This window comes from Pieris napi, chromosome 16, assembly GCF_905475465.1.
Source record: "Pieris napi chromosome 16, ilPieNapi1.2, whole genome shotgun sequence".
Lineage (NCBI taxonomy): Eukaryota > Metazoa > Arthropoda > Insecta > Lepidoptera > Pieridae > Pieris > Pieris napi.
Window position 1 is genome coordinate 4,925,179 of NC_062249.1, and position 24,886 is coordinate 4,950,064.

General features: G+C 33.0%; 1 protein-coding gene across 5 annotated transcripts in view; it reads left to right on the forward strand.

The window, feature by feature from the left end:
* Positions 1–24,886, forward strand: part of LOC125057065 (paired box protein Pax-5) — a 78,224-nt gene that overhangs the window by 22,584 nt on the left and 30,754 nt on the right. Inside the window, exons 2-3 of one of the 5 annotated variants that reach the window (XM_047660516.1) lie at positions 2,196–2,393; positions 2,912–2,977. In XM_047660516.1, coding sequence (XP_047516472.1) covers positions 2,240–2,393; positions 2,912–2,977 — 220 coding nt within the window. In that variant the 5' untranslated portion in view covers positions 2,196–2,239. Of the gene's footprint in view, positions 1–2,195; positions 2,394–2,911; positions 2,978–15,405; positions 15,568–24,886 lie in introns of those variants that run through there. The other 4 variants (XM_047660517.1, XM_047660518.1, XM_047660519.1 and 1 more) reach the window with 4 other exon arrangements.

Sequence of the window (24,886 nt, forward strand, 5' to 3'; positions counted from 1 at the left end):
CTACTGAATCGAAACATTCTCTCTATGTATATTTACTTAAATATAAAAACAACCTAAAATAACTTCAGACTCTTTTAATATCGTGTGTACGGCACATTCGCACGTTAATTTTGGTGTATAGGTTGCTACCCGATTACATGATTACTATCCTAGCATGAGCAACATCTCAACCTTCAGGTCGTGGGTTCGAATCACGTCTGTACAAAAGGATTTTTTTCTATAGGTACGCATCTAATTTTATACTTTAAACTCGACGGCGTAGGTCAGGCACAGACGGCTGATCACCTACTTGCCTATTAAGAAATAATAATCACGAAACAGATACAGAAATCTGAGGTCAAGACCTAATTTTAGCGCCACTGATTTTAAATGCATTTTGAAAAATTCCTAGAAAAGTTGGTTTAAATTGTAGAAAACATAAATAATAAGATAATATTTAAATATTTTGAACAATAGGAACGCTGGTTGGCGATTTACAAAGTATGGATGCGGTGTCTAATCTGTTAATGGGAGGTCATGATAATAAAAACGTATATTTTAACGCTATCAATATTTTTGCTAATTAATACGCATTTTTTTTTAATAATTCCTAAATGAAAATATCTTAAAATTCTTATTTTTTTTAAACATATTCGTTAAAATTATTAATATTATCTCTTTAAATAGTAATCTATATATATAAAAATGAAACCCGTTTTCCGTTGTCACGACATCACATGAAAACGGCTCGACCGATTTGTCTGATTTTTTTTGTGTTGTGTTTGTAATTGTCAGGAGAAGGTTCTTATAAAAGAAAAAAAGAAAAAAATTGCGCGGAAAATTAGAAAATTCAAGAATACTTAACCACCATACAATTCGAACTTTTTGGTGTAACCTTATGGCGTTTGACATAACACAACATTGACAGAATGCGTGCTGCAAATATCGTCAGAGGATGTAAGAAAAATGAATATCGTTCAAAATAAATGCTTCGATCGGAGTTATTATATTGATAATATAATAATATGCGAGCCAGAAAAACAAACAAAGAATGTTGTATAACATAAAGCATTAGAATAATAAACACTTTGTTTCTGAAATATTTTTTAATTCATTATTTGAAATCAATATTCATAGTTAAGACAGGACAACGTCTGTCGGGTCCGCTAGTAATTATTAAAAATAAATTAGAGGAAATGCTGCCAGCGTTAAAGATACACTTGGCAGTGTAGGGGCCAAAATTTTTAGATTTATTTTAGTTTATTTATTCATTTTTTTATTAGTATGCTAAGAATATTAAATCTAAATATTGTGGTTATATTAATATGAATTAAAATTGTACGAATATCCGCTCATTCGTAGATTACATATAAAAGCGAACAATGGAAGAGCTAGCCACGAGTCCAGGACATTTTGTTTAAATGAATAATATTTGCAAAACGGAAGCAGATTTATATTCCCTCGCCTCATTTCTATACAAAACTCTTTTAAAATAGCTTTGGCTTAAAACTAATTTACGTTTTATATTATTAATTATTATTACTATGTAAATAATATTATTTGAGTGTTATTAGATAATAATATTCTTAATAATAAAATAATTAAAAATGGATAAATATAAAATTAAAACGAATTTAAAAGTTTGGTCCATGTGGCAGTGTTACATAAATGGCAGCATTTCCTCGTATTGCGATACTTATTCGTTGAGTGAGGAAAGCACCAGCTCTGGGGTCACCGGTATTTACCAACTTAAATCTTTAATTAGGGCCAGTGCGCTTGAACCTCACGGCCCAAGAGTCTATACTCCTGAAAGAACAATAATAATAAATATAACAGAGCAGTTTTATATATAAAACCTCTTACGAGCCTAGTTATAAAGAGAATAGAAGTTATTGCACTTTTTGCGCCCACCTTATCTATTTCTGTTTCTCAGTGGTTGCCTAAAAGTCCTCCTTTTTATTTTAATTGTACTGTATTTATTTATTCATACTTTAATACCTTATACAGAAACATACATATAAAAAAAGTAGGTTACAAAATTTATAAGGCAACGGGTGGCCTTATCGCTAACAACCGATTTCTTCCAGGCAACCCTAATGTGGAATAATAAAAAAGAAAGTTTGAACAAAACAAAGTTTAAAAAAACTTCGATTTCTGTATTACTGTACCAAAGTGTTTATAAATAAATATCCTTTTTAATAATAATTTACTTTCAGGATAATGCATTCGCGGTAACAGCCCAGACAATGCACTAGCAACCATGGATCTCCACGCACCCTTGGTCGTTCATGGCTACGAGCACGCTCCTCTATTGGAGGTGGAGGGCATTGACCCACACAGCCCTCAGCAGAAGGTTTTAATACACCAACCCATTCAGAGCCAGGAGCTCATGAGCACGGATCACAGGAATGGAGGTGAGTTCACTGTATACCGTAAGTTAGTATTCAAAATTTACTAGAAGCTTTTCATGCGATAGCCAATATATTTATTTAATACATAAAAGATTTTGAATATAATTATTATAATTAAATTGATAAATATAAAGTTCGGTCCTGCCAGCATTAAAAGTACAGGGTACGATATGTACAGGGTAGGATAGGGTACTTTGTAAATTTGTTTTCATTTTATTTTAATATTAATATGGTCAGTCTAAAACGTTGTTCGGTTAGCTAATTACGTAACAACTTAAGACAGAAGATTCCTCAGTAGGGACTGAATAAATTAACCGACTTGGTACATGGATCTCATATCTTTTTTTTACAAGTTTTGTTTTTGATTGCATATAATTTCAACTTAAGACTTTAAAAGGCCTTTATCACTTATCATAGACAAAAAAAAAATTTTTAATTTGTGATCAGACTATGACAAGATTTTTATTTGGATTTATAATAGCCAAAATTGTGTCGAGAGCAGATGTGCTAATCTAAAATAGAGTACGACTTTTCAGATGAGCAGTATCACGCGCACAGCAGCAACCAAAGCGGAGATGGTGAGTTTGGTAATAATAGCAAATAGATAATAATATATAGATTTCACAATAAAAGTGCTTGATTGCACAACAGACCACTTAATATCAAACGCTTAACAAAGTCAAACGCTTGAGAGCTTACCGCATATAATTTACAATTCAAAAGTTATATTATAACTAGCTGACTTGGCAAAGAAAAAGTGGAAATTAGGGGTTGTATGTATTTTTTTATGCATGCAATGTATCATAAAAAAATAAAGAATATCTAAAAATTAAAAAAAAATATGTAGGGGTGGACTACCCTTAACATTTCGGGGGATGAAAAATAGATGTTGTCCGATTCTCAGACATACCCAATATGTACACAAAATTTCATGAGAATCGGTCAAGCCGTTTCGGAGGACTTTAACTTCAAACACCGCGACTCAAGAATTTTATATATTAGATTATAACTCTTGTATTGAACCTTTTCATGCACTTATTCTATTTTTAATTACAAAAATTATACAGAGACGATATCTACTAGCCGAGGGTACCCACATGTATGCGAGTACCTCGGTATATAGAAATCAAAGAACTATAGAATTAGTTTGCAATTAAATTTCAGATTAATACATTCGTAATATACGAGTAATACAGTAGTTAATTTTGGGTAGGTTAAGGGTACACAAGGCTAAAGAACAGTATTGGCCAAGAAGCTTCTGGGTGCGATTTTCATTCCTGGTCGTAGGTTCGATTCCCGGCTGTGCTCTAATGGTCTTTATTGTGTACGCATTATTGTGAAGACCAAAGAAAAACATAGGGAAGCCTTAGAGTGTGTCAGACAGACAGACAACTACTTGCCTATAAGAAAATGTATCACGAAACAGATTCAGAAATCTGAGGCCCAAACTTAAAATGTTGCAGCTAGTTTTTTTATTAGCCTTTCTATACGTAAATAAAAATGAATCGCAAAATGCTAAGCGCAAAAGTCGAAGACGGCTGGACCAATTCGAGTATTTTTTAAATGTATTCCTTGAACGCTGATGAATGGTTTTATGAAGGGAAAAATTAAAAAAAAGTTTTGTTTTATTTAGTAGGTTTTGATTCCGGAATAGAGAACATCCTCTATGGAGTAAAGCAAAACGACATCTATTAGTATGTCGCTACTAAAAATGTAGGCTAATTAAATCAATATTAAGGCGAAACGAAGTTTGCTTATAAACAAATCTTAACATTTTGAATATGGAACAAAATACGATATAATTAATAAAATAGCAAATTAATTGAATCCGTTCGAATATCTTACGTAAACATTATTGTGATCGTAATTATTATTTTTATACAACTTTCACTAAACATTCACTTCGATTTCATAGATTAATGATAAACAGATACATTTTAAACTTAACTTTATTTTTTAACAGAGATAAGGGTCAAAGGATGATTTTTATAATGGATTATATAAATCCTAATATACCTTAAGACGACAAACTAACGCTATTATAATATCAAGAAATGAGGGTACCTATTCTTAAAAGGCCGGCTACCCACTTGCAAGGTTTTAGTGAGGCCTATGAAATATAAATAAAATTAGGAAAAATCTTTCAAAAAAGTGGTTTCTTTCATTGTAATTTGATTTGGTTTGGGTTCGATTCCTGGTGAAAGAATAATGGTTTCAGATTTGCAATACCAGCAAATAAGGGTAGGTATATGTGGATCTGTGATAATGTATGTTTTAGCTTGTATACTACTTGTCAGTGTTGTTATTAAAAAAATAAGGTAGGTATCTCGATTCAAAATTCACTAAAACCGATTCAGTATTTTGACCGTGTCAAATAAATATTTTAAATCTGAACGAAACAAAATACTATAATGAAGAATATTTCAACAATAACATTTTTCAATTAAATATTATTTTGTGTGAATCTCCGTATGATTTTCCATTTACATACAAACGGATGAGTCACTAACAGTTGAATTATGTATTGATGAATAAAAGTGAGGGCGTGGTGCGAATATAAGCGATTTCATATGCGATAGCGTTTTATATTTCTGACTAAAACCTTTTCCGGATATAAACGCAAATTTATATACTAAAATAAAATAAACTAATATTTTTTTACTACATTAGTACAAAGTCTTTACTATATTTATTTATAAGCCATCAACACATAACAAAAAACAGAAAAGAAACTATTTATACGAATTATAACTTATGTGTGGCCTCGATAATAAGGGCAAACACACACACAAACATAATCCTTAATGTTATGACAAACGCATTAAGTGTTGCTCCAAGTTGATAAATTGAAAGCTGCCTTCGAATCTTTTCGACTAAAAACATATACATGATGTATAATTTTATTTATAAAAATATACAAACGCGTAAATAAACATAAGACTTTCATAGACATTTATTTCTCAGGCGTTTCCACGCTATTAATAGCACCACACAACCATCGAGCCAACTAATTTCACAGCGATTTCGTCAAGTGTTGCCCACAAAAAACGCCATTCACTAAAATGTACTCAATGGATGTGTACCTTAATGAAGGTAGATGAAAAAAATATTCCCAGAATCTTGAAAACTATGTAGAGCATTCCTTAATCTCCCAAGAACTGTAGCAAACATAAATTTAAAAAATTCCGCGTCAGGAGGAAACGTAAGGACAAAACTATTTGAATTTGTTTTGCACGTTAGTCTTAAGTGCTAATAAGTGGTAAGTGAATAGTACACAAGAAAAAAGTGTCTTCCCCTTAATAGATGTCAGTAGTGTTTTTGGACAGAATTAAATTTATTAGTCTAAAGTTAGAGTAGACTGTAATGTTTCATAATGTCTCAGTGAAAAGACAATGTATAAATACTTATGGCGTTGCAACCCTTGTTATATTCTAGACAAGTAGCTGATCAGCCTTCTGTGCCTGATACATTGTTGACTTTAGCATTGGGACCAAGACCGGTTTTCTCAAAATCCATCACCGTTCGAGCCAGTGTTGAATGCGTAGAACGAAAATTCTTGTCACCTTAGGTTGAGCAAAGTCCTACCGCTCTGAGGGATACGGACAATAGTGAATCTTCTCATGTGATGTTATATATTATCTCGAAAATGATGTTTTTGTGGTGGGATTTGCAAAGTAAGCCAGTGTAAAAGAAAAAGTAAGGGATGCCGATTTCCGCACGATGTTTTTCATCACCGTACGAGCGAGGGTGGAATGCGTAGAAAGGAAAGTCATTTGGTCCATTTGAACGCACCTTAGGATGGGCAAAGCTCTAGAACCGATCTGAGAGACACGAACATAAAATTAAATTGAACACGCTATGTATTCAACCCAAATATGAAACATTTTTCGTAGTGGGATGCAAAGTCGAAGAAAAAGCGGTCAACGTGAGAGATATATGATTGGGTTTTAGACAAAGGTTGTAAATTTTGATAATGCATACAAAAGAGTATGACAGCCAGCCAGTTAGCATGACAACCCTGAACTTGGCAGTCACATACATTACTCTGCATTTGTCTATAGGTTCCATAGACAGTAGATGAATAAATTTTTATTCTAGTGAATGTAATCTACAGTTTTATCAAGTCTGTATTCTGATATTTATCGTATAAAAAATGATAACAATGTAAGATGTCTTAAAATAACTTCCGTATTACGTATTAGGGCGCTTATAGACTGGACCTTCATCAGCTTTAGAAAAGCTTATATATTTCTATATTCTTTATACATAGCTAAGTTATCAAAAGAAAACATTATGATCCTAGGATTACGTTTTAATGGCTATACTTTAACTTAAAACCGTTGAAATTTGTTACGAGCAAGCTATATTACTAAATTTTTATTTTTTTAACAAAACTTAATTTGTAAACATCTATTCGTAACAAAAAGTTAGGTAGAAGCCAAATTTAACATGATTAAAGGTACGACATTGCAAATTGACTGATCTGCTACAAAAGATGCTGCAAAAGCGGCCTTGCTCGTCTTTGTTTCGGACCATGGCCTGACACGCTGTCATGAAAACTCGGGAAATGACTTGTAGACGTAGCTATTATTAATTGTACATGTATTAATGTTATCTTAAGAGTCTAGAGATCTAGTAATAGTTTAAAACTGATTTGTTTTGAGACATACACTGATTTACAGTAATAACACAATCACGTCACGCACATATGTAATTAAATAGCTCTTTACATATTGGTTTTTTCCTTTCGTAAATATTTGAATCTTTTTGTATTATGTGTTCTATATTTGGCTATATCCTAAAATTGTTTTTTGTAATATAAATTATATGTTAGTTAAATAATAAATAAAGTATATAAATAAAACTATTCCTTCCTTCCATACAGACTCATAGACACCAACTAGTCCAAAATTTAGATTGATGTAATAATAAACGCTTAGTTTGTGATAGGCTTAACCGCTGGCCCCGATACAAAGCTGGTCACGCGCATTGAAAGCGAAACTTCAGAAAAAACACTACGTGACCAAGAGCCCGGGGACTATGGCACAGTGTGGTTGAATCAGTAATCCTTTCCTAAATCTGCTATAAACGGACATTACATGTTGAATGCTTTGTATTCGCCGCAATTAAATTACTTTTGCTAAGGAAACAGCAGGAGGTACATGGCAGAGAGTGGCACAGTGCAAACAGAAATGACGGGATTTGAAGGAGGCATTTGCCAAAACAGGGCACCTAAAATAAATGACATTATTGAAATATAAATATGTTTAAGTGTATCTGAAATAAAAGGCTTTTATTATTATTAATTTACTTTTAAATTACAGTAATTTATAGACAAATAGTGCTTCTTCTTCATAAATTGGGGTAAATTTTTTACCATAGTTGTAAACAACAACTTCATTCATATGGAAATATAGTGATACTTCCATATACTTCCTTCAACAATAGACTTCAATCTGTTTCACACCATACTAACTATTGAATTTATTTAAATATATTACTTGTGTGAAACCAAAAACAAACAAATTTTGATAGATTTACGAAATTTTACGTCACGCTTTTGCCGCGTTTGTGAAAATCGTTCGACTGTTTCATTAATGACGTTCAAAGTTGCCGACACAGATGGCGAAGCTACTTCGACTCGAGACAGAATGGACCGATGTAGTAATTAAACTTTAAAACTTCCAAATATGATATTTAAATTCAAAACAAATTAATTAAAAACCATTTGATTTCCAACACGTAATAAAATTAGATTAGTCCTAGAGTTCAATATTCATAACCTACATAGCAATAATAATAATTAAAAACTGATAAATAGAAAATGAAAACAAATGTAAAAAGTTTTGGCCCTAGCAGTGTACCTTTAAGCAGCAATTCCTCGTATCGCGATACTTACTCGTTGAGCGAGGAAAGCACCAGCTCTGGGGTTACCGGTACTACCTACCAAACGCCAACTTAAATCTTTAACTAGTTCCTGTGCACTTGAACTCTTGACTCCAAAGGGAACAATAAAAGTAACATTGAATAACGTTTCTCTCTCTCTTCATTCGTTCAGCGTCGTGGTCAACAAGGAAACATCTGGAACGGTCTATATGTTTCCACCGGTTTCTGTCCAGAGCCTCTCTTATTAGCTTTGAGGACGATGAGTCTTTCACTTTGGTCCGTCTGGTTGGTGAACGGCCACGTGATCTTGCCTTCTGTGTAACCAACCACATACCGTTTCTCCAAGTTCTCATCGCGTCTGCGCATTGCAATGGCCGAAATAAGGTATAAATCGTCATATGGTACCTAGCATCAGTGGCAAAAAAATCAGTTGCCCTAAATTTTTTTGGGTCCAGGCGTCAGATTTTTATCTGTTTTATGATCATTCGTCAGTCTAATAGGCAACTAGGTGATCAGCCTCCTGTGCCTGACATACACCGTCGACTTGGGCCTAAGGCAAGCCGGTTTCCTCACGATGTTTTCCTTCACCGATCGTGCAAATGTTAAAGGAAGTAGATAGAAAGAAAGTTCATTGGTGCACAGCCGGGGATCGACCCACGTTCTCTGAGAGTCACACGCTAAAGCTACTAAAGCCAACACTGCTCACTGATTAGTAAGTAGATAATAATAGTACACAAGAACAGAGAGAGTGTCATCACCTTAATAGAGACTGTTAGTAGTGTAACACTTTATGTTAAATATCCTTTTTAGTTAATTAAATTACTTATTAGTCTTAAGTTAGCCCAGATCGTAATCTTCAATTGTGTCTTTGTGGCCGTTCAAGTATTACGTAAGCATATTAACTGCAATTTATCCCCCTCCCCTCTTGTCAGCAAAAGTAAGCAAAGCTCAAAAATAATAGTACATAAACGTATTAAGTTTTTGGAGGAATCCTCAAAAATGCATTTCGTTTTCAAGCATAGACAATGTGTGGGTAATATGTGTAATAAATAATAGTTTAAAAAAACTACTTGGGTTGCTCGATAGACGAAAAATATGGCACAGAGCGCCCCACGCTTTTTTACAATAATACCAGTATTTTTTGTTCATTACCATTTTCAGCCTAAATTAGGAATTATTTTTCACTTTTTAGTTTGATGTGCTTTAAAAGCGTGTTTTTAGTTTTTTTAAACTATTATTTATTTTTAATTTTTAGTTACATTTTTTTTTTTTTTTTGGATTATTGCATTGTCATCGATCTTTGACAGGTGCGCAAAGTTTGAATTAAATCTGTCCGTTAAAAGTGGGTGAAAATCGAGTCCGAAGGAGTCGGTTACATACATACATACATACAGGTGAAGCTAATATAAAGCGTGTAAAAAAGTAAATAATTACTGTTGACGTAATCACCAAATAAGAAATCAAAGAACCCTATAGTGGTTACGTAATACTTGAACGGCCCCTTTGTGCAGAGACAATTTATGAAAAGAAGAAGAAAGAAATGTTATCTGAGTCACAGAAATATCAGTATTAAATACCCTTTCTCACTTAATCTATAGACAAGAAGAGAATTTAATTAAATAGACTTCAAGTGTTTGTAATGGGAGCGGTCTTGTTCCCAGGGAAGTGGTGAGCACTGAGTGTGGTCGGATCGTGTTGCGTCCATCTCACAACTATTACTTCCGTTTCATTCCTTTATTTCGATTGCTTTTTTATCTTTGACCAATATTCTGTCAACAAGCTCCCATTCCTCGCTTACTCTCGCAACTTAATAGTTTTCTCGGCTCACAGATAGGTATACTATGATTTAAAAATGTAGTTAGGTAAACGGATAGTTTTCATTAATTTGATTTAAATTGTTTTTATTGATTTGGTTTATATTTTTAGTTAAAATCGGGCCATACATAAACTGTAAATCAATAAATATTTAAAAACGTATTCCTATCGCCAGCTTGGATAAAAAATTGATCTTAGAATTTTACGTGATTCACCCAACAAAAAGGCTTGCTTATGAATACCGGATACGTATCATTTATGTTCACTTTTGCAAACATTTGCAAACCAAAATATTGGCCCTTTTAAATAATTTTTATATTTTATTGTAATGTAAATAATATGTTATTTTTTATAAATAACACACACATATATACATTTTACGATGTGCCCTATACAACTAAGTATTTTTTTTAAACACTAGACAATTCTCCTCGCAATTCTTAAAAAAAGATATCCTTGAGACGCAATCAGACATTTAATGTCAGCAAATCTAGCCGATTTAAACACAGGCTGTAAACCTTCTAATTGATACAATCAAGTAAGTTTTTCTAAATAAATAAATACATAAATGCCCACGCCCTTAATAATACTTCTATTTCACGTCATTCTTTTGTCTTTTTTTATGACATAGACACACATTGCCAGTGTAGTCTATTTCTGCATCTATTTCCCTCATTATTATTCTTAATAAGAGAACAGACCGTCCATCCATAAACAACTGTTTCGCCATGAAGTATGAACCGTACAGACTGATTTATTAATAGTTTTTCTTACATTTAGGTACTAAACATTTTACCTAGAATTTACCTAAAGAAAGAGACGACAATATGTAATTGGTTCAACTTGATTAGGCACCGCCTTAGCTAATTTTTGATAAATCGACAAATAAAAGCAAAACTGACTTATTTTAAACCCGAATTGAAGCTTATTCTGTGGTAATAGAGTTGATTTTAGCATAACATACAATAAGAGCTTTTTCACGTACGATCGATTTCTTTAAATTATAGAATTTATAAGGGACTGAGGATTAAAAATATGGTTTCATCATCGGTCGTCGAGGAAGAATACGAAATTCCCGTATCTTGGACGTCCGTCGGTCCACAACTGACCGCTTTTAAAGGCACGTACCACATCTACCTTGAAACCAGCTATCCACTCAAGTATTTTCCAACCAATTCGACATCTAAGCCTCTCCTAAGGACCTTCAAGATAAGAGCGTACCAATACATCAAGAAGGTAACGCACTTGCGAGCCATCTAGCAGTATGAGTGTCCGTCTGGCAGCCGAGCCTTATGGCATGTGAGGGCGGCGGTATCAATTAACATCAGATTCCCTGCCCGTTTTCCACCTGTTTATAAAAAACAAAAGACGTTCGTTTGATTGTGATTGGTCTAATACGCTGTTGTAAACGAACTTGCCGTAGTTTTGCATTGTTACCTCTATAGTACTCCTAGACTAAAGACTTAAGTATTACTTCCGTATGTCGTTAAAAGTACGGGAGTCAGCACTAAGTCACGATTTTGAATCTGGGAGATCAGTCGAATAGTAAAGATAGATCTATGTAGATAAGTTCGTATGAGGAACGCACATTGCATGGAAAAACTCGAAAAACATTGTTAATAGAAAACTAATTTTTTAATGTACTAATTCAGCTAATATGTAATCTTAAGACTTAATTAGTAACAATTAATCTAGACGGACATACGAGATCAATCATATTGTTTGATAATACCAATATATCCTTTGAGATATAATAAATCAAAAGACATGTAAACTATGAACTTGTACTATTTTGTTACAAATAAATCTTTATAAATATAATTTTACTGTACGGGTGTATTTCACTGAATTCCTCTAAAATGGATGGACTGATTTCAATATTTTTTTGAGTTTGGTTTAGATTCACAAATCAGCCCAACAGATGGCGCTGCAGTCGGTTTCTAGGTTATTTATCTATACAGCAAATAAACAGCTGGTATATGTAATCTTCTGTGCATGTGTTCGAAATTAAACTCCTAAGTCAGAGGTCAGATTTTGATGATTTTTTTTGTGTGTTCAAGTGGAGTCGAGAATAATATACTTCGTATGTAAGACGTGTGTACAGGACAACTTCTGTCGGATCCGCTAGTATTTTTATATAAATAGACAAGTGTACTTTTTAATTTATTCTCTTTTAATCACTAAAATTTAGTTGAAGATTTAGTTGAATAATTTAATCTTTATAATTAATTAAGTATATGAGAAGTCAGAGGTATTTTAATGTTACAGAAAATGCACCTCTTTAATAAATTTTAATAAAACACAGATTATTTGAGTTGAATTTATTTTTTAAATCTTTAAATGCAAGGATCTTACTATTTTATCATATTTTTTAAGATTATCCTATAGAACTTGGAAAACGTATCAATTAAAAAAATGGGTTGATGGAAAGCTCCAATGGGATGGTTTAAAAATTAAAACATAAAGCGTTACGTCTTCTAAAGTTCTCATGTCATTTTTACACGTGTATATACTTTCTATAACATATTTTCTTAAGTATCTGATCAAGACAGACAAGACATTATTCTAACTTGTTAGTTTTTCCAAGGCCCCAGTTGTAATAAAAAAAACTATTCACAATATTGTAAAATCTGATTTTATTAGACTCGATTTAACTTCGGACTAAATTAATATGAAAAGTTCACTTAAGTTCATAGCTTACATGTGCACGGTCAATATGCAATTAGTCAACATAGAACCCATTAGATACCACTGTATATATACTAATAATTACATTATATGATTACTAATACATTATAATAAGTAGGGTAGGGTAGTAGGTAGTATACATTAAGTAGGTCTTATTGAAAAAATGGATCAAAATTTTATCTATTTTTAAAACTGTGTTAGAGTTTGTTGTTACACTCAATAATAACGATTTACTTCATGATTTGTCTAACAAGGGCTTGTACAAAAATAAACTATAAATAATTTTAATTTTGCATCGTCGTTCTATAAATTTGAAAACCTACAAACACGAAATATATTTAGTCATGTGAAAGTTTCCAGACAATTTTTATTTTTACATTATTTATTCTTGGAATTCTATATTTAAAATATAAATGATAAATTTGAATTTTAAATATAGAATTTACCTATAGAAATAGGTCTTCAAAACAATTACGATAAATACAGATAAGACAAATTTATGTGTTTTTCGATTTGAAAATACATATTTGTAAAACTCTATGATAAAATCTCATTCTCTTATGCTAGGGGTAGTATCCGATCGCGTCCCATCCGCCACGTGCCGTAGAGGGTGTCGTGTCATCGCGGCGCGCGGTCGACTGCGAAATATCCCGCGAAATTTGAACCGAATTCGAAATACGAATTATACGGGAAGAAAGCATAGAATAGAGCTTGGTGCAAAATGACTTTCCCGCGTTTTGTGTTCTGTGAGCAGTGCTTGTAAATGTTTCGATATCTATGGTACCTACTTCAATTTAATTATACAGTTTCAGTTTAATAAATAAGTACTTCCTAAATATTAAAAAATTTAATAAACCGCGTTCTTAAGCATTTCCAAATAATAAACATGATGAAGGTACCTACAATGAAGTAGGTATACAGTGTAAAATAATACTGCATGTAATATAATTACCTGTCTAAATCAACCTGTCATTGGAGCTGTGTGAATAATACCTATCGTATCAACTAGTACAAGTATTAATTATTCATGGTTTAAATATATAATCTGTGGTAAAATAACAAAGATTCAAAAAATTTAATATTTATTTATAATCTGTGTTAAATATAAAAAAATAAACGCTCAGTTAAAACATTTAAACAAAAAATATATCAATAGTTATTCTCTCGTTGACTAGGATTGCCAAAACGCATCTGAAACCTGAAACAATTTCTTAAATTTCGAAAAAAAGAGTAAATTCGAAAGACATTTAATTTAAAATTTTAATAACATATTCTTGACTACACAATCTATAAGTGTCATTACGTCAGAATGAAAACAATAATGCTTTAAATGTATAGTTTATTTATTTAAATAAATCCTAGCAAAAGAAGAAGAAGTGACCGCGTTGTTACTAACTTTATTCATAAAAACCAAATCAGTTTTAACTATTTATTTAAGTTTGTCTAATTGTGTTTACGCTGCTAAAATACTAGAGTAAAATCCGTGACATATTATATTTTTAAGTTGATGAATTCAATAATTTTAGGTATTCACTATGTGACGCGACAATAATACTTTTTATTTGGAAATCCATATCTAAGCTTTATCTTAATACAAATCCAAAAAGCATAGAAAATACTTTGCATTATCTGTATTTTTCACTACAATTTGGCGCGTATGTGGTTCAATTTTCGATTATCTATATTTGTTTGAGATTACATAAAATCTATTTCGTAACAAAACAATCCCACGCAGAGCCGGACATTAGATATCAGAAAACCGATCCTCGTTACAATCCATCGATTCTGAGTGTACGAACCGTAAAATATACCTCAAAATCAAGATCTATCCATCTGTAGCCAAGCGTCGACGACGCCATTAAGACGTATTTTTAATTGCCAAATTGTATGTGACAGTGACAGTTTACGACTCCAATACAATAGTGAATATTATTCGTGCTAAAGTAAATTTTAATACAATATTTGGACATTAAAATGTGATGTGTGAAATTGAACGTCATAACTGTAAACTAAATCCGTGTGTTACGTTTAAGTTTAGTAGTTGTAAAGAATTCTTTTAAAAATCGAACGCGTCGGTTCGTTTGAATTTGATTGGTCAACAGCGTACTGTATATAGTAATCCGTCAAATGAGCATTTAAAACAGTGAAATATTTGTTTTTGCCCATATGGTCCGCTGACAAACCTAATTGCAAATCTATATTGTAAATAATATAGATTATAATACAGTGTTCAAGCTTAAACGTAGCAAAAATTTGACAGAACGGATCTTGTTTTTTCGAGAATCGCCGCGTAAATTTATAGAATTGCAGTATTATTGACATCAAATTAATAAAGTATTCTTAATTAACATTTCTCGTGAGAAAAGGTATTGATGAACCACCTGCCGTAATCGAACCGGAAAAGCAATGCTTAAGTAGCGGAAAATCGCCCAAAAAACCGGTGAAATTAAACTAAACGAATTGTTTTTTAACAATATATATAATTCAATATTTAAATATTTACCTTTCAATTAAAATATCATAATTACGTTTTGTTAGACACGTCTTAAACTTCAAAAAGCTATTCTCATATTTAAATTTTTTAAGGTGCAATTAAAATGTGCAGATAAGACTACAACTTTAAAGTGTTACCATGTGTAGTGTTTGTGTGTGTGTGTAATCTTGACCATCAAGCTGGAGGGCCAAAGTAAGGCCACTTTTGCCGCCCTCTTTGGGCTAAGGGCCGGCGGCGGGGTGGACTTATCGGCCGCGTACCGCTACAACCAAAATATGATGGAATATTATACATGTGAGTTATATTACATACATCTCTCTCTCTTCAGTCGGTAGCACAAGGAAATACCTGGAGCAGACTGTTTCCACCGGTTTCTGTCCAGCTATTCTCTTATTACAGTTTTGAGGACGATGAGTCTTTCATTTTGGTCCATCTGGTCTGGTTGGTGAACGGCCAGTTGATGTTTCCTTCTGTACCCAACCACAATCAGTTTCTCCAAGTTCTCATCGCCTCTGCGCATTGTACATAGGTACATATGATAGATACTTACGTAATAACTTACTATATCGATATATACTAAGAATGCCCAGATTCTATGTAGTTTTTGCGCTTAGTATGACTCCTGTATGGAAAACGTACTGGCTTTGGCATACCTACGGGTGCCATACTTAGTACTCTTAGTCTTGGCTTAATAACTGCCTAAGGGAGTTGCCTTTATTAATAAAATCTAAATCTGTTTAATTAGTTTATTTCAAATAAGTACTCTTTTGTCCCTTTCTGTCAAACTGTGTTTATGATAAGAGACCTAAGTGGTTCTTAACACCCCCATATTTTAATTTGTGGAGAAATAACGTAATTACATATTGTTGAGTTAAACTTAGTTATAAACTTGGTGACAAAGACTGAAACATCAATCAGAAAACGTGGAAGCGTAAAAGTTCATAATATATTTTATAAATCAACTAAAAAACATATAAACATAAAAATCCGTATAAAAATGTGTAGATATGTATGTATAACTCAAAAAGACTTAATGTAAATAAAACGCCATCAGCATATTCATATAAATATAGACAAAAAAGCATCCCAATCTTCCACAGACTATAAACGCAAAAACAGCCATCTCCATAACGAGATTATCATAACGACAAACATAAAAACCATAGAGATAACTCTATAGCACCGCACATCTGCGTTGTGATTTAAAACGGCCAAAAATTCCTTCCAAATTCAAGATTACGAATGGCCAATGAGATCGTTGCTTTCTCGCGGGAGGGAGAAGGCTTCGCTCTGATTGGCCGCTGTGTTGTGGGCGGAGTGTTTGTCTTTGTGTGCGTAAACGCGTTTGAATTTGAGCATGCGTTGGAGGACATTGGCTTGTATGGATTTGCAAATTGAGGGATGTCGTAGCTCGGGTGATTTTGAGGTTGTGTCCCTCTGACGCTCGTTTTGCGCTATACATTTATGAATTAAATAGCGTCTTGCGGACTTTATAGGCCATTATTATAATCTTGCATATATTTATCGTTCAGAAAAAAGGCATAAGATTAATTTTATTGTACATGATGCATGGCATAATAATAACAATAGATAATATTGTTAAATGTACACAGCTATATTAAAATGTTAATTAAAATTAATGAACCATAACTTTATCTAATAAGATAGTTAATTTGATTTAGTATGTGCAAGACTTGTGTCTATTCTAGGTTTCATTGTATTTCAAGCTTTGCAGTTTTCACTAGAAACTAGAAGCTGTGCTTTTCTATTTAAACAATAATCTCTTAGATATGTCGGTTAAAAGCTTTGTTATTTTTGACTTATTTTTATATATTTATTTTATTTATTAACACAACGTTGCAAGTAGGTACCTATATAGAAATACAGTACAATTAAAACATCTTGCGGTAGGTACGCTCATCAAACTAAGAAAGCCGGAATTAGCTACTAAACCACGGCTGTACGTGGGGCGTATAAAAATACATATAAATATGAAGAAAATCTGTAGAAATTATCAAGATCGTGAAGTTTGTGTTAAGAACATATTTCTTTGCTGGAATATTCTTTCGTGTTCGTTCATTTTTTGACAAACAAAAAAGCATACCTATCAACGTGTACGTTTTGATGTGTCACTACAGTTTATTATTCTCATTTATTTATAACTTAATAAACCCAAAAGTATCTTTTATTATTTGATTCCTATTTGATATAATGAGACGAATATGCACATTACTTTGATAGCAATCAAACCACTGTTATAATGCGTTATCTCATATCTGTAAGTTTTTGTGTTCTGTGATAGCGAGCCTCTGGCATTTAGAGTGTCCATGGGCGGTGAGGTTTGCCCTCTGTGATATAATAAGTTTACCCTCTGTGCTATAAATAAGAAAAAAAAAGCTCCTACCAGCTCATTATTTCTCTTATAACATAAGTACGGACTAGTTTCTAGTTTGTGCCAATTTTCTCTCGTCTTATAACACCAAAGGCGCTCCAACCTCTTAGGTCTGGGCTTCAGATTTCTGTATATTTTCCGTGATTATTTCTAATAGGCAAGTGATCAACCTTCTGAGGCACACACCGTGTTTTGGGTTCAAGGTATGCCGGTTTCCTCACGTTTTCCTTCACCGTACGAGCGAGTGTTAAATGCAGTTGCAGCAGTTGTTGCAGTGCATGTTAGTTCTTTCTATGTGCGCATTTAACATTTGCTCGAACGGTGAAGGAAAACATCGTGAGGAAACCGACATGTCTTATATCCAAAAAGTCGACGGCGTGTGTCAGGTACTGGAAGCTGATCACCTACTTGCCTATTAGATTTAAAAAATTGATCATGAAACAGATTCAGAAATCTGATGCTAAGCCCTAAAGGGGTTATAGCGCCACTGATTTTTTTTATAATAGGTTCAATGCTCGCCTCGTCATATTATAGGTGCACTAATTCTTTGTGTGATTGTCCGTTAGAGATCGCTTGAGATCGCTAGTTGTAGGTACTATGTTTCTGTATACTTGGAACGTTAATAAATAAATAAAAGATAACCTTATGTGTATTCGTAGATATATTTTCTTTTTTAAATTGCTCCTAAAGCCAGGAAGTCTTCTATTTCAATGTCTTGTAGTTTGTTTAGAGAGATTCGTCTCATGAGATTTTTGGTATACAAAAAGCAAAACCTCGCCCTTGACTAAATAAAAAAATATAAATTACTCCACAACACTTGTAATATAACATGACGTCATCCAAAGGCACCGAACAAAAAAGCAATAATTTCATCCTAACAATAGAATCACTTCCTCATAAAAACATAAGCCACATATATAACACATGTATGAGAAAACCGACCCTATTTAAACATTAATACGATATAAATTACGGTAACCGGTAACCGGAGACAAATTATACAACGCACACAGAATGGACGCATACAAGAACAGTGCACGTACGAGGTCACGCACACATAGGTCGTCGCGTTTTAATTGGCGAGGGCGTGCGCGGGCGCATATATCACAGATCTTTGAAACGTAATAAGATTTAGAAAGGTTGTCTGGCAGGTATGAGTGTTTTGAAATGACCAGTCCGTTGCGTTGTTATTAGCATGGTTATGTAAAGTATTCGTTAATCGCTATCAACATAATTTATCGTCAGAGGTATTTGTTAATTAGTAGATATCTATTGATGCTATCGGCGTTATTTAAATCTTCTATATAAATCATTTTTATTGTGATTTATATACCATATTAAATTAATTAGGTAACTACCTACATTATACTTAGGTGTAGGTTACAGACTAGTAGGTGATCATATTGAAAAAAAGGAATTCAAAATTTGAACTCCATATGGAGGCGAATTAACGCAAAAGGAAAAAACATTACACTGACGTAAGATAAAAACTATAGTCATATATAATTAAAGAAAAATTCAACTACAATAAAACTGTCGCTAAAAACTGGTTTAATAATACAAAAGGGAAACATTATTGACCGGATGTGGCCCCGACGCCATTGTGCGCCATCTTGTTTTTATTAAATCGCGGCATTTTTGTTGTGAACTTTATGTTAGCTTGTAATTATTTTTAATGTTAACGAACTCGGTAAAGAATAATGTTTTTAATTTAAAAGCTAAAATGGAGTGGTTTTGAAAGCTTTGTTTGAGCCTGTTCCCAAGTATATATTATTAGATAAATTGTGTCTCTTTTATTAGTGTTTATGTTCGTTTTATTTTAGATTAAGTGCCATTAATTACACTTAGTAAAACTAGAAATAAACGGACCCATTATTATAATCTGTATAACTTATTTCTCTTTTATGTGTCTCCTTGGAGCGGTTATAATAAACCGATAACCTTTCCATATTTAAGGCCGGCAACGCACTTGTGAGCCTTCTGGCAATGATAGTGTCCATGGCGACATCATTTAACATCAGGAGAGCCTCCTGCCCGTTTGCCTCCTATTACAAAAAAAATACAATAATAATATACTTAGATACGTCTGGAACTTTTATAAAGAATAACCAAACAATGAATCAAACTTTTTAACGGTTAGACAATTATAGGTACATAATAGCAATCTGACTTTTGAAACAAACACCGACCACACCACATCACACATAACGCAATCCTAATAAGCTACCCAAAAAACGCACTTTTTTCGCCTGCTTTTTCTCCATCAGAGGCCCAGCTTTAACCACTAACAAAACAGAATTTTCACTAACGATTTAAAACTTTATTCATTCACAATCTTAAGCAACATCTCAACCTGTCCTATAGTAATAAGTATTCTTGTTGTGCAACAGTAGTTTAATTATAAAATTGTAAGTGTTATGTAGAAATTATTACGTCAGTAAAATCATTAATATGTCAAATGGAATGAGCCCACGCCACAAGGAATCCTAGTGTAGGGAATTTTTAGATACTTCAATTGTTTACTCTTATAATAGGAATTTTATTGTGTTTAAATGGAAGTGCGGATATGCCTATTGGTTAATAAAAGCAATAGTACCTAATACATTTTTGTGTTTTATCCTATTTCGTCGTAGATTTTGCTCTTACAACTTCATAGGTCAACTTACCCCAGGTGAATAGTCAACCAACCCCAAGCATGGGGAAGGTTGACCAGTTTTTCCTATTACCTACACAAGAACTGGCCTGTGCTGTACATCATAATGAATATCGCGCTTTTTTCCACTTCTTTCCAAAGCTCAATAGTTAATCTTTTTTTTTATATATAACGAGGCAAACGGGCAGGAGGCTCATCTGATGTTAAGTGATACCGCTACCCATGGACACTCTCAATGCCAGAGGGCTTGCGAGTGCGTTGCCGGCCTTTTATGAATTGGTACGCTCTTTTCTAGAAGGACCCTAAGTCGAATGGTTCGGAAATACTTCAGTGGGCAGCTGGTTCCACAAAGTGGTGGTGTGCAAAAACTGCCTTGAAAAACGCTCAGTTGTGGAACGTCGGACGTCGAGGTGAAGGGGAATTTCGTATTCTGCCTATTGATTAACTGAAGCTGTTTTTAAATTAATAAACTCTAAAGAATTGGAAATAGAAAACTTTAAGCTGAAACTTGGTCAACCAACCCCGGTCTCCCATAGTTCTTTTTAAATAAAAATCCTTTTTTACTATGTATATTAATTCTTTTTGTTTCATTTAAATCAAAATCCATAAATATTAACCCTAAGTGTCCATTTAACCTTCAACCTGACCGTTTAAAAAGATAATTAATTATAACATAGATCCCTTCGTCATGCATCAAAAAGTACCCGTGTTTGGTTTATAGCACTATTGTTTAGGAATTTGAGGTACAATATACCGGGATGGACAATTGTTTGTTATATGTTGAAAAACGTAACATAAATATATATTTCCAACACAATTATACAGTACATACAATATTCTTAATTGTTTCGTTTATTTTTCTAAATGTTGCCAGCGTTAAACACTGCCACAGCGACTATAATATATTATACTTTTTAAATTTGTTTTTTTTTTTTATTAATTTTTTAATATAATTATTACTTCGTAAGTTAAGAATATTGAAAATACTGTTGATTATTTTTCCGACGCAAATATCGACCAATAGAATTGCACCATTCGACGTCACGTGGTACAACCTACATGGTATTATACTGATAATTTTTTGAAAATTTTCTCTGGTCGTTGCTTCAAGAAAAGTATTAAGTAGTTGTTTTATTAATTATGAAATTCTTATTTGTTAACTGTACATTTCGTCTCATGGTGCAATTCTATTGGCCGACATTTGGGTCGGAAAAATAATCCCCCGAATACCACACGAGCTTCAAAATTATCTGGCATTTCCCTCAAGGTTCCCTGCAAACAAATGAACCTATCGGGAAATACCCGATAATTTTGAAGCTCTTGTGGTATTATAAGTGAAAAATCAATTTTAATGTTATACATATGTATTAAAGGCTAATAATATCTGTATATAATTTGGTACGGATAAAAAGAAGATAATCTTCGATAGATGTAATCGCGGCTCTGCTTTAAAAAAAAATCAAACGCACTCGCGAGCACTCTGGACACCCAATGCCTGAAGACTCGATTAAGAAAAAAAAGTCAAGTATCAAATACAGAAATGTCAGACCTGGTTGTAGCACCATTGGTTTTTATGGGTGTATACTTAAATCATTACATAAATCTGTTTCCTAAAAAGCGACATAAACAGGATTTGAAATAAATTATAAAGCATTGTTAACAAGGACAGGGTCATGCGTGAGCGCACGCCCTAACATTCCCTTACATAACACTGGCCTTTCAGATTTAAAACTGTATAGGTGTTCATTAGTATAATTTGTTTGATTTGAAGGAAAATACTTTTTCGAATATTTAAATTTATTTATTTAAAAATGACAAAATTAAATGATAGTTTGTAGTTGTACATAGGACAATTCAAACAGTAATGGAGTAATGTATAACTTGTATAACTTGTTCCAACAATATTACATAGGTACATATAGATAACCTCCGGATTAAAGTCGGTTAAAAATAACTATAGAACGGATCTTACAATCAGAATTATAATCCTTTGAAGTTAAATCTTAATACCATAACAGCCAAAATTTCAACAAAAAGTATTAGAAAATATGTTTTTATACAGTTAGCGGAGCAGAGCAGTGTTGGCCTAGTGGCTTCAGCGTGCGTCTCTCATACCTGAGATCGTAGGTTCAATCCCCAGCTGTGCACCAATGGACTTTCTTTCTATGTGCGCCATTAACATTCGCTCGAACGGTGAAGGAAAACATCGTGAGGAAACCGACATTTCTTAGACCCAAAACGTCGACGGTCTGTGTCAGGCACTGGAGGCTGATCACCTACTTGCCTATTAGAATTAAAAATGATCATGAAACAGATTCAGAAATCTGAGGCTAAGACCTAAAGAGGTTGTAGCACCACTGATTTATTTATACAGTTAGCGGAACACGTGACTTAATGTCCAATAACCGTTAGATAGGGCAGAGGGCGTCCAGAATGAGCCAGAATGATCCAGCTCTCTTTCTCTCTTTGCCTCATCTGCAACAGCAGAACACTAGCTATAAATTAATCTTCTCTAAGCACGTTTTAATATGATATTATCATGCTACCTTTATAAGCTTAACAAACTAATTCACCAAAATAATATAGTGTTATTATTACATCTTTGCGAACAAATTAAACTCTACAATACTCGTAGGTACCTTTTGCATAACATTGTTATGTAAATAAACTATGAATTTGCATAGAATATACCAGTTTTGTTGCGTTTTTTCTTGGTACTTGCTTCCTCGTCAATAAATAATTTGTAATTCTTGCTATACGTATTCTATTTTTATACGAAGTGTGCTAAAATAATTTAAGTGTTAGGCTAGTGAACGATTAGTTTAGTCACTGATTAGAGCGTTATTATCTGGTTAATTTAATTTAAAAATCTGTTGAAAAATAGTGCTATTTTAAACAGTGTATTGAATATTCAATCAGATATCAAAATTTGTGCCCGCCGGAAGCGAGCCAGGAAGCCTCTTCCCCTCCATTTAAATTGAGCAACGTTCTATTTTTAAATTGTGATACACAGATAATAGATGTAAGTGCAAATTGTTTTGATTGCTCAATGCTTTTCTGGCAATCTCTTTACGTACATTGTTAATTTGTTTATGAGTGTGCATATTGAACAATACCTAGTCCAGGGTGTTTTCTTACATTAGCCACTATTATTGCCACTAATCAGCGTGTCTCTCGACATCCAAATGTCGTCATGTTGATGTGTCCTCCGCTCTTCTGTACCATTCTACCCCGTGTAGATTCTTCTTATGTACAAAAAAAATAAAAGTAAGCAAAATCTTAGGAACAGATAATTATCATTTTATGTTTAGAAGGATTAAGTGGCAACACACTAATAAGACATTCTTATTAGTAAAATAGGATATGGTGGTAGGTACTATATACTTTGAATATTGAATACTATTTAGATTTTTACATAGGTACATTTGTCGCGCTTCTAACAAAACGTTTATTGTTACATTAATACATACCACAGTAGTTTTTAAATGTAATATACCATGATTTAGATTATTATGTCAAATAAAGTTAAAAAATACGTTGATATGAAGTTTAGAATGAGTTGACATATTTTTATAACTTTAGTATTGGAATAAGCTGAAGTGAAATGGCCATCCATATACACACATAAGTAATTAAAAGACAAGCTTTATTACCACAAATCAAGTGAGTCCCCTAAGCTAAGTTCGATTTTTAAAAGAAATTCCTAAAAGAAAATTCAGCTAATTACGTTTGGTACGCAAGTGGTGACACCTGGCGGATGACGTTAAGATTCCCGCCTAGTTCCCACTTCCGGGGCGCCATCTTGTCCGCCATTTTAATTACTTAAGGGTGCTTTTTTATAATCTTCAATAGATTTGCATAACGAGATGTTCAAGCGTTATTTCTGTTTAAGACTTATGCTTTTCTTTATTTATATTTTTGCTAGAGCTGCTTATATCTAGTAATATAAGGAAAGAAACACCAAAAGCTGATTATAAGCTGATTATAAGAAAGCCTTCTTAATAGATAAGATAATTTAGAGAATTTTCAGTAAATTAGTGCTAATGTGTCTACTATGTCAAATGTCACTACGCCATATTATCGAGATAGTAGGTTCGAACCCCTTCTGTGCTTCAATATAGAGTCCATGTGCGCAAATAACATGCGCTCGAACGGTGAAGGAAAATGTCGTGAGGAAACTCGCCTTGGATCCAAAAAGTTGAAGGCGTGTGACACAGAAGGCTACTTGCCTATTAGATTGACAAATTATCATTAAACAGATTCAGAAATCTGCGGCCCAGACCTAAAAGGGTTACAGAGCCACTGATTTATTTTAACTGATTAGTAGTAATAATGAGAACAAACAAATTCAGTTTTTATGAGTTTAATAATATGCCAATGTCTAGTGTTTTTCTTTAGACCCATTAGATTACCATCACTTATACAAAACATACCTAGCATCGCTCTAATTGTAAATTGTTAGAAACCTAGACTCTAAGATTAATTACTCTAACACTTATAAAATTTATTAAATACATTAAGAATTATTCGATTGAAAATTAATTTATTTTTATTTAAAAATTTATTAC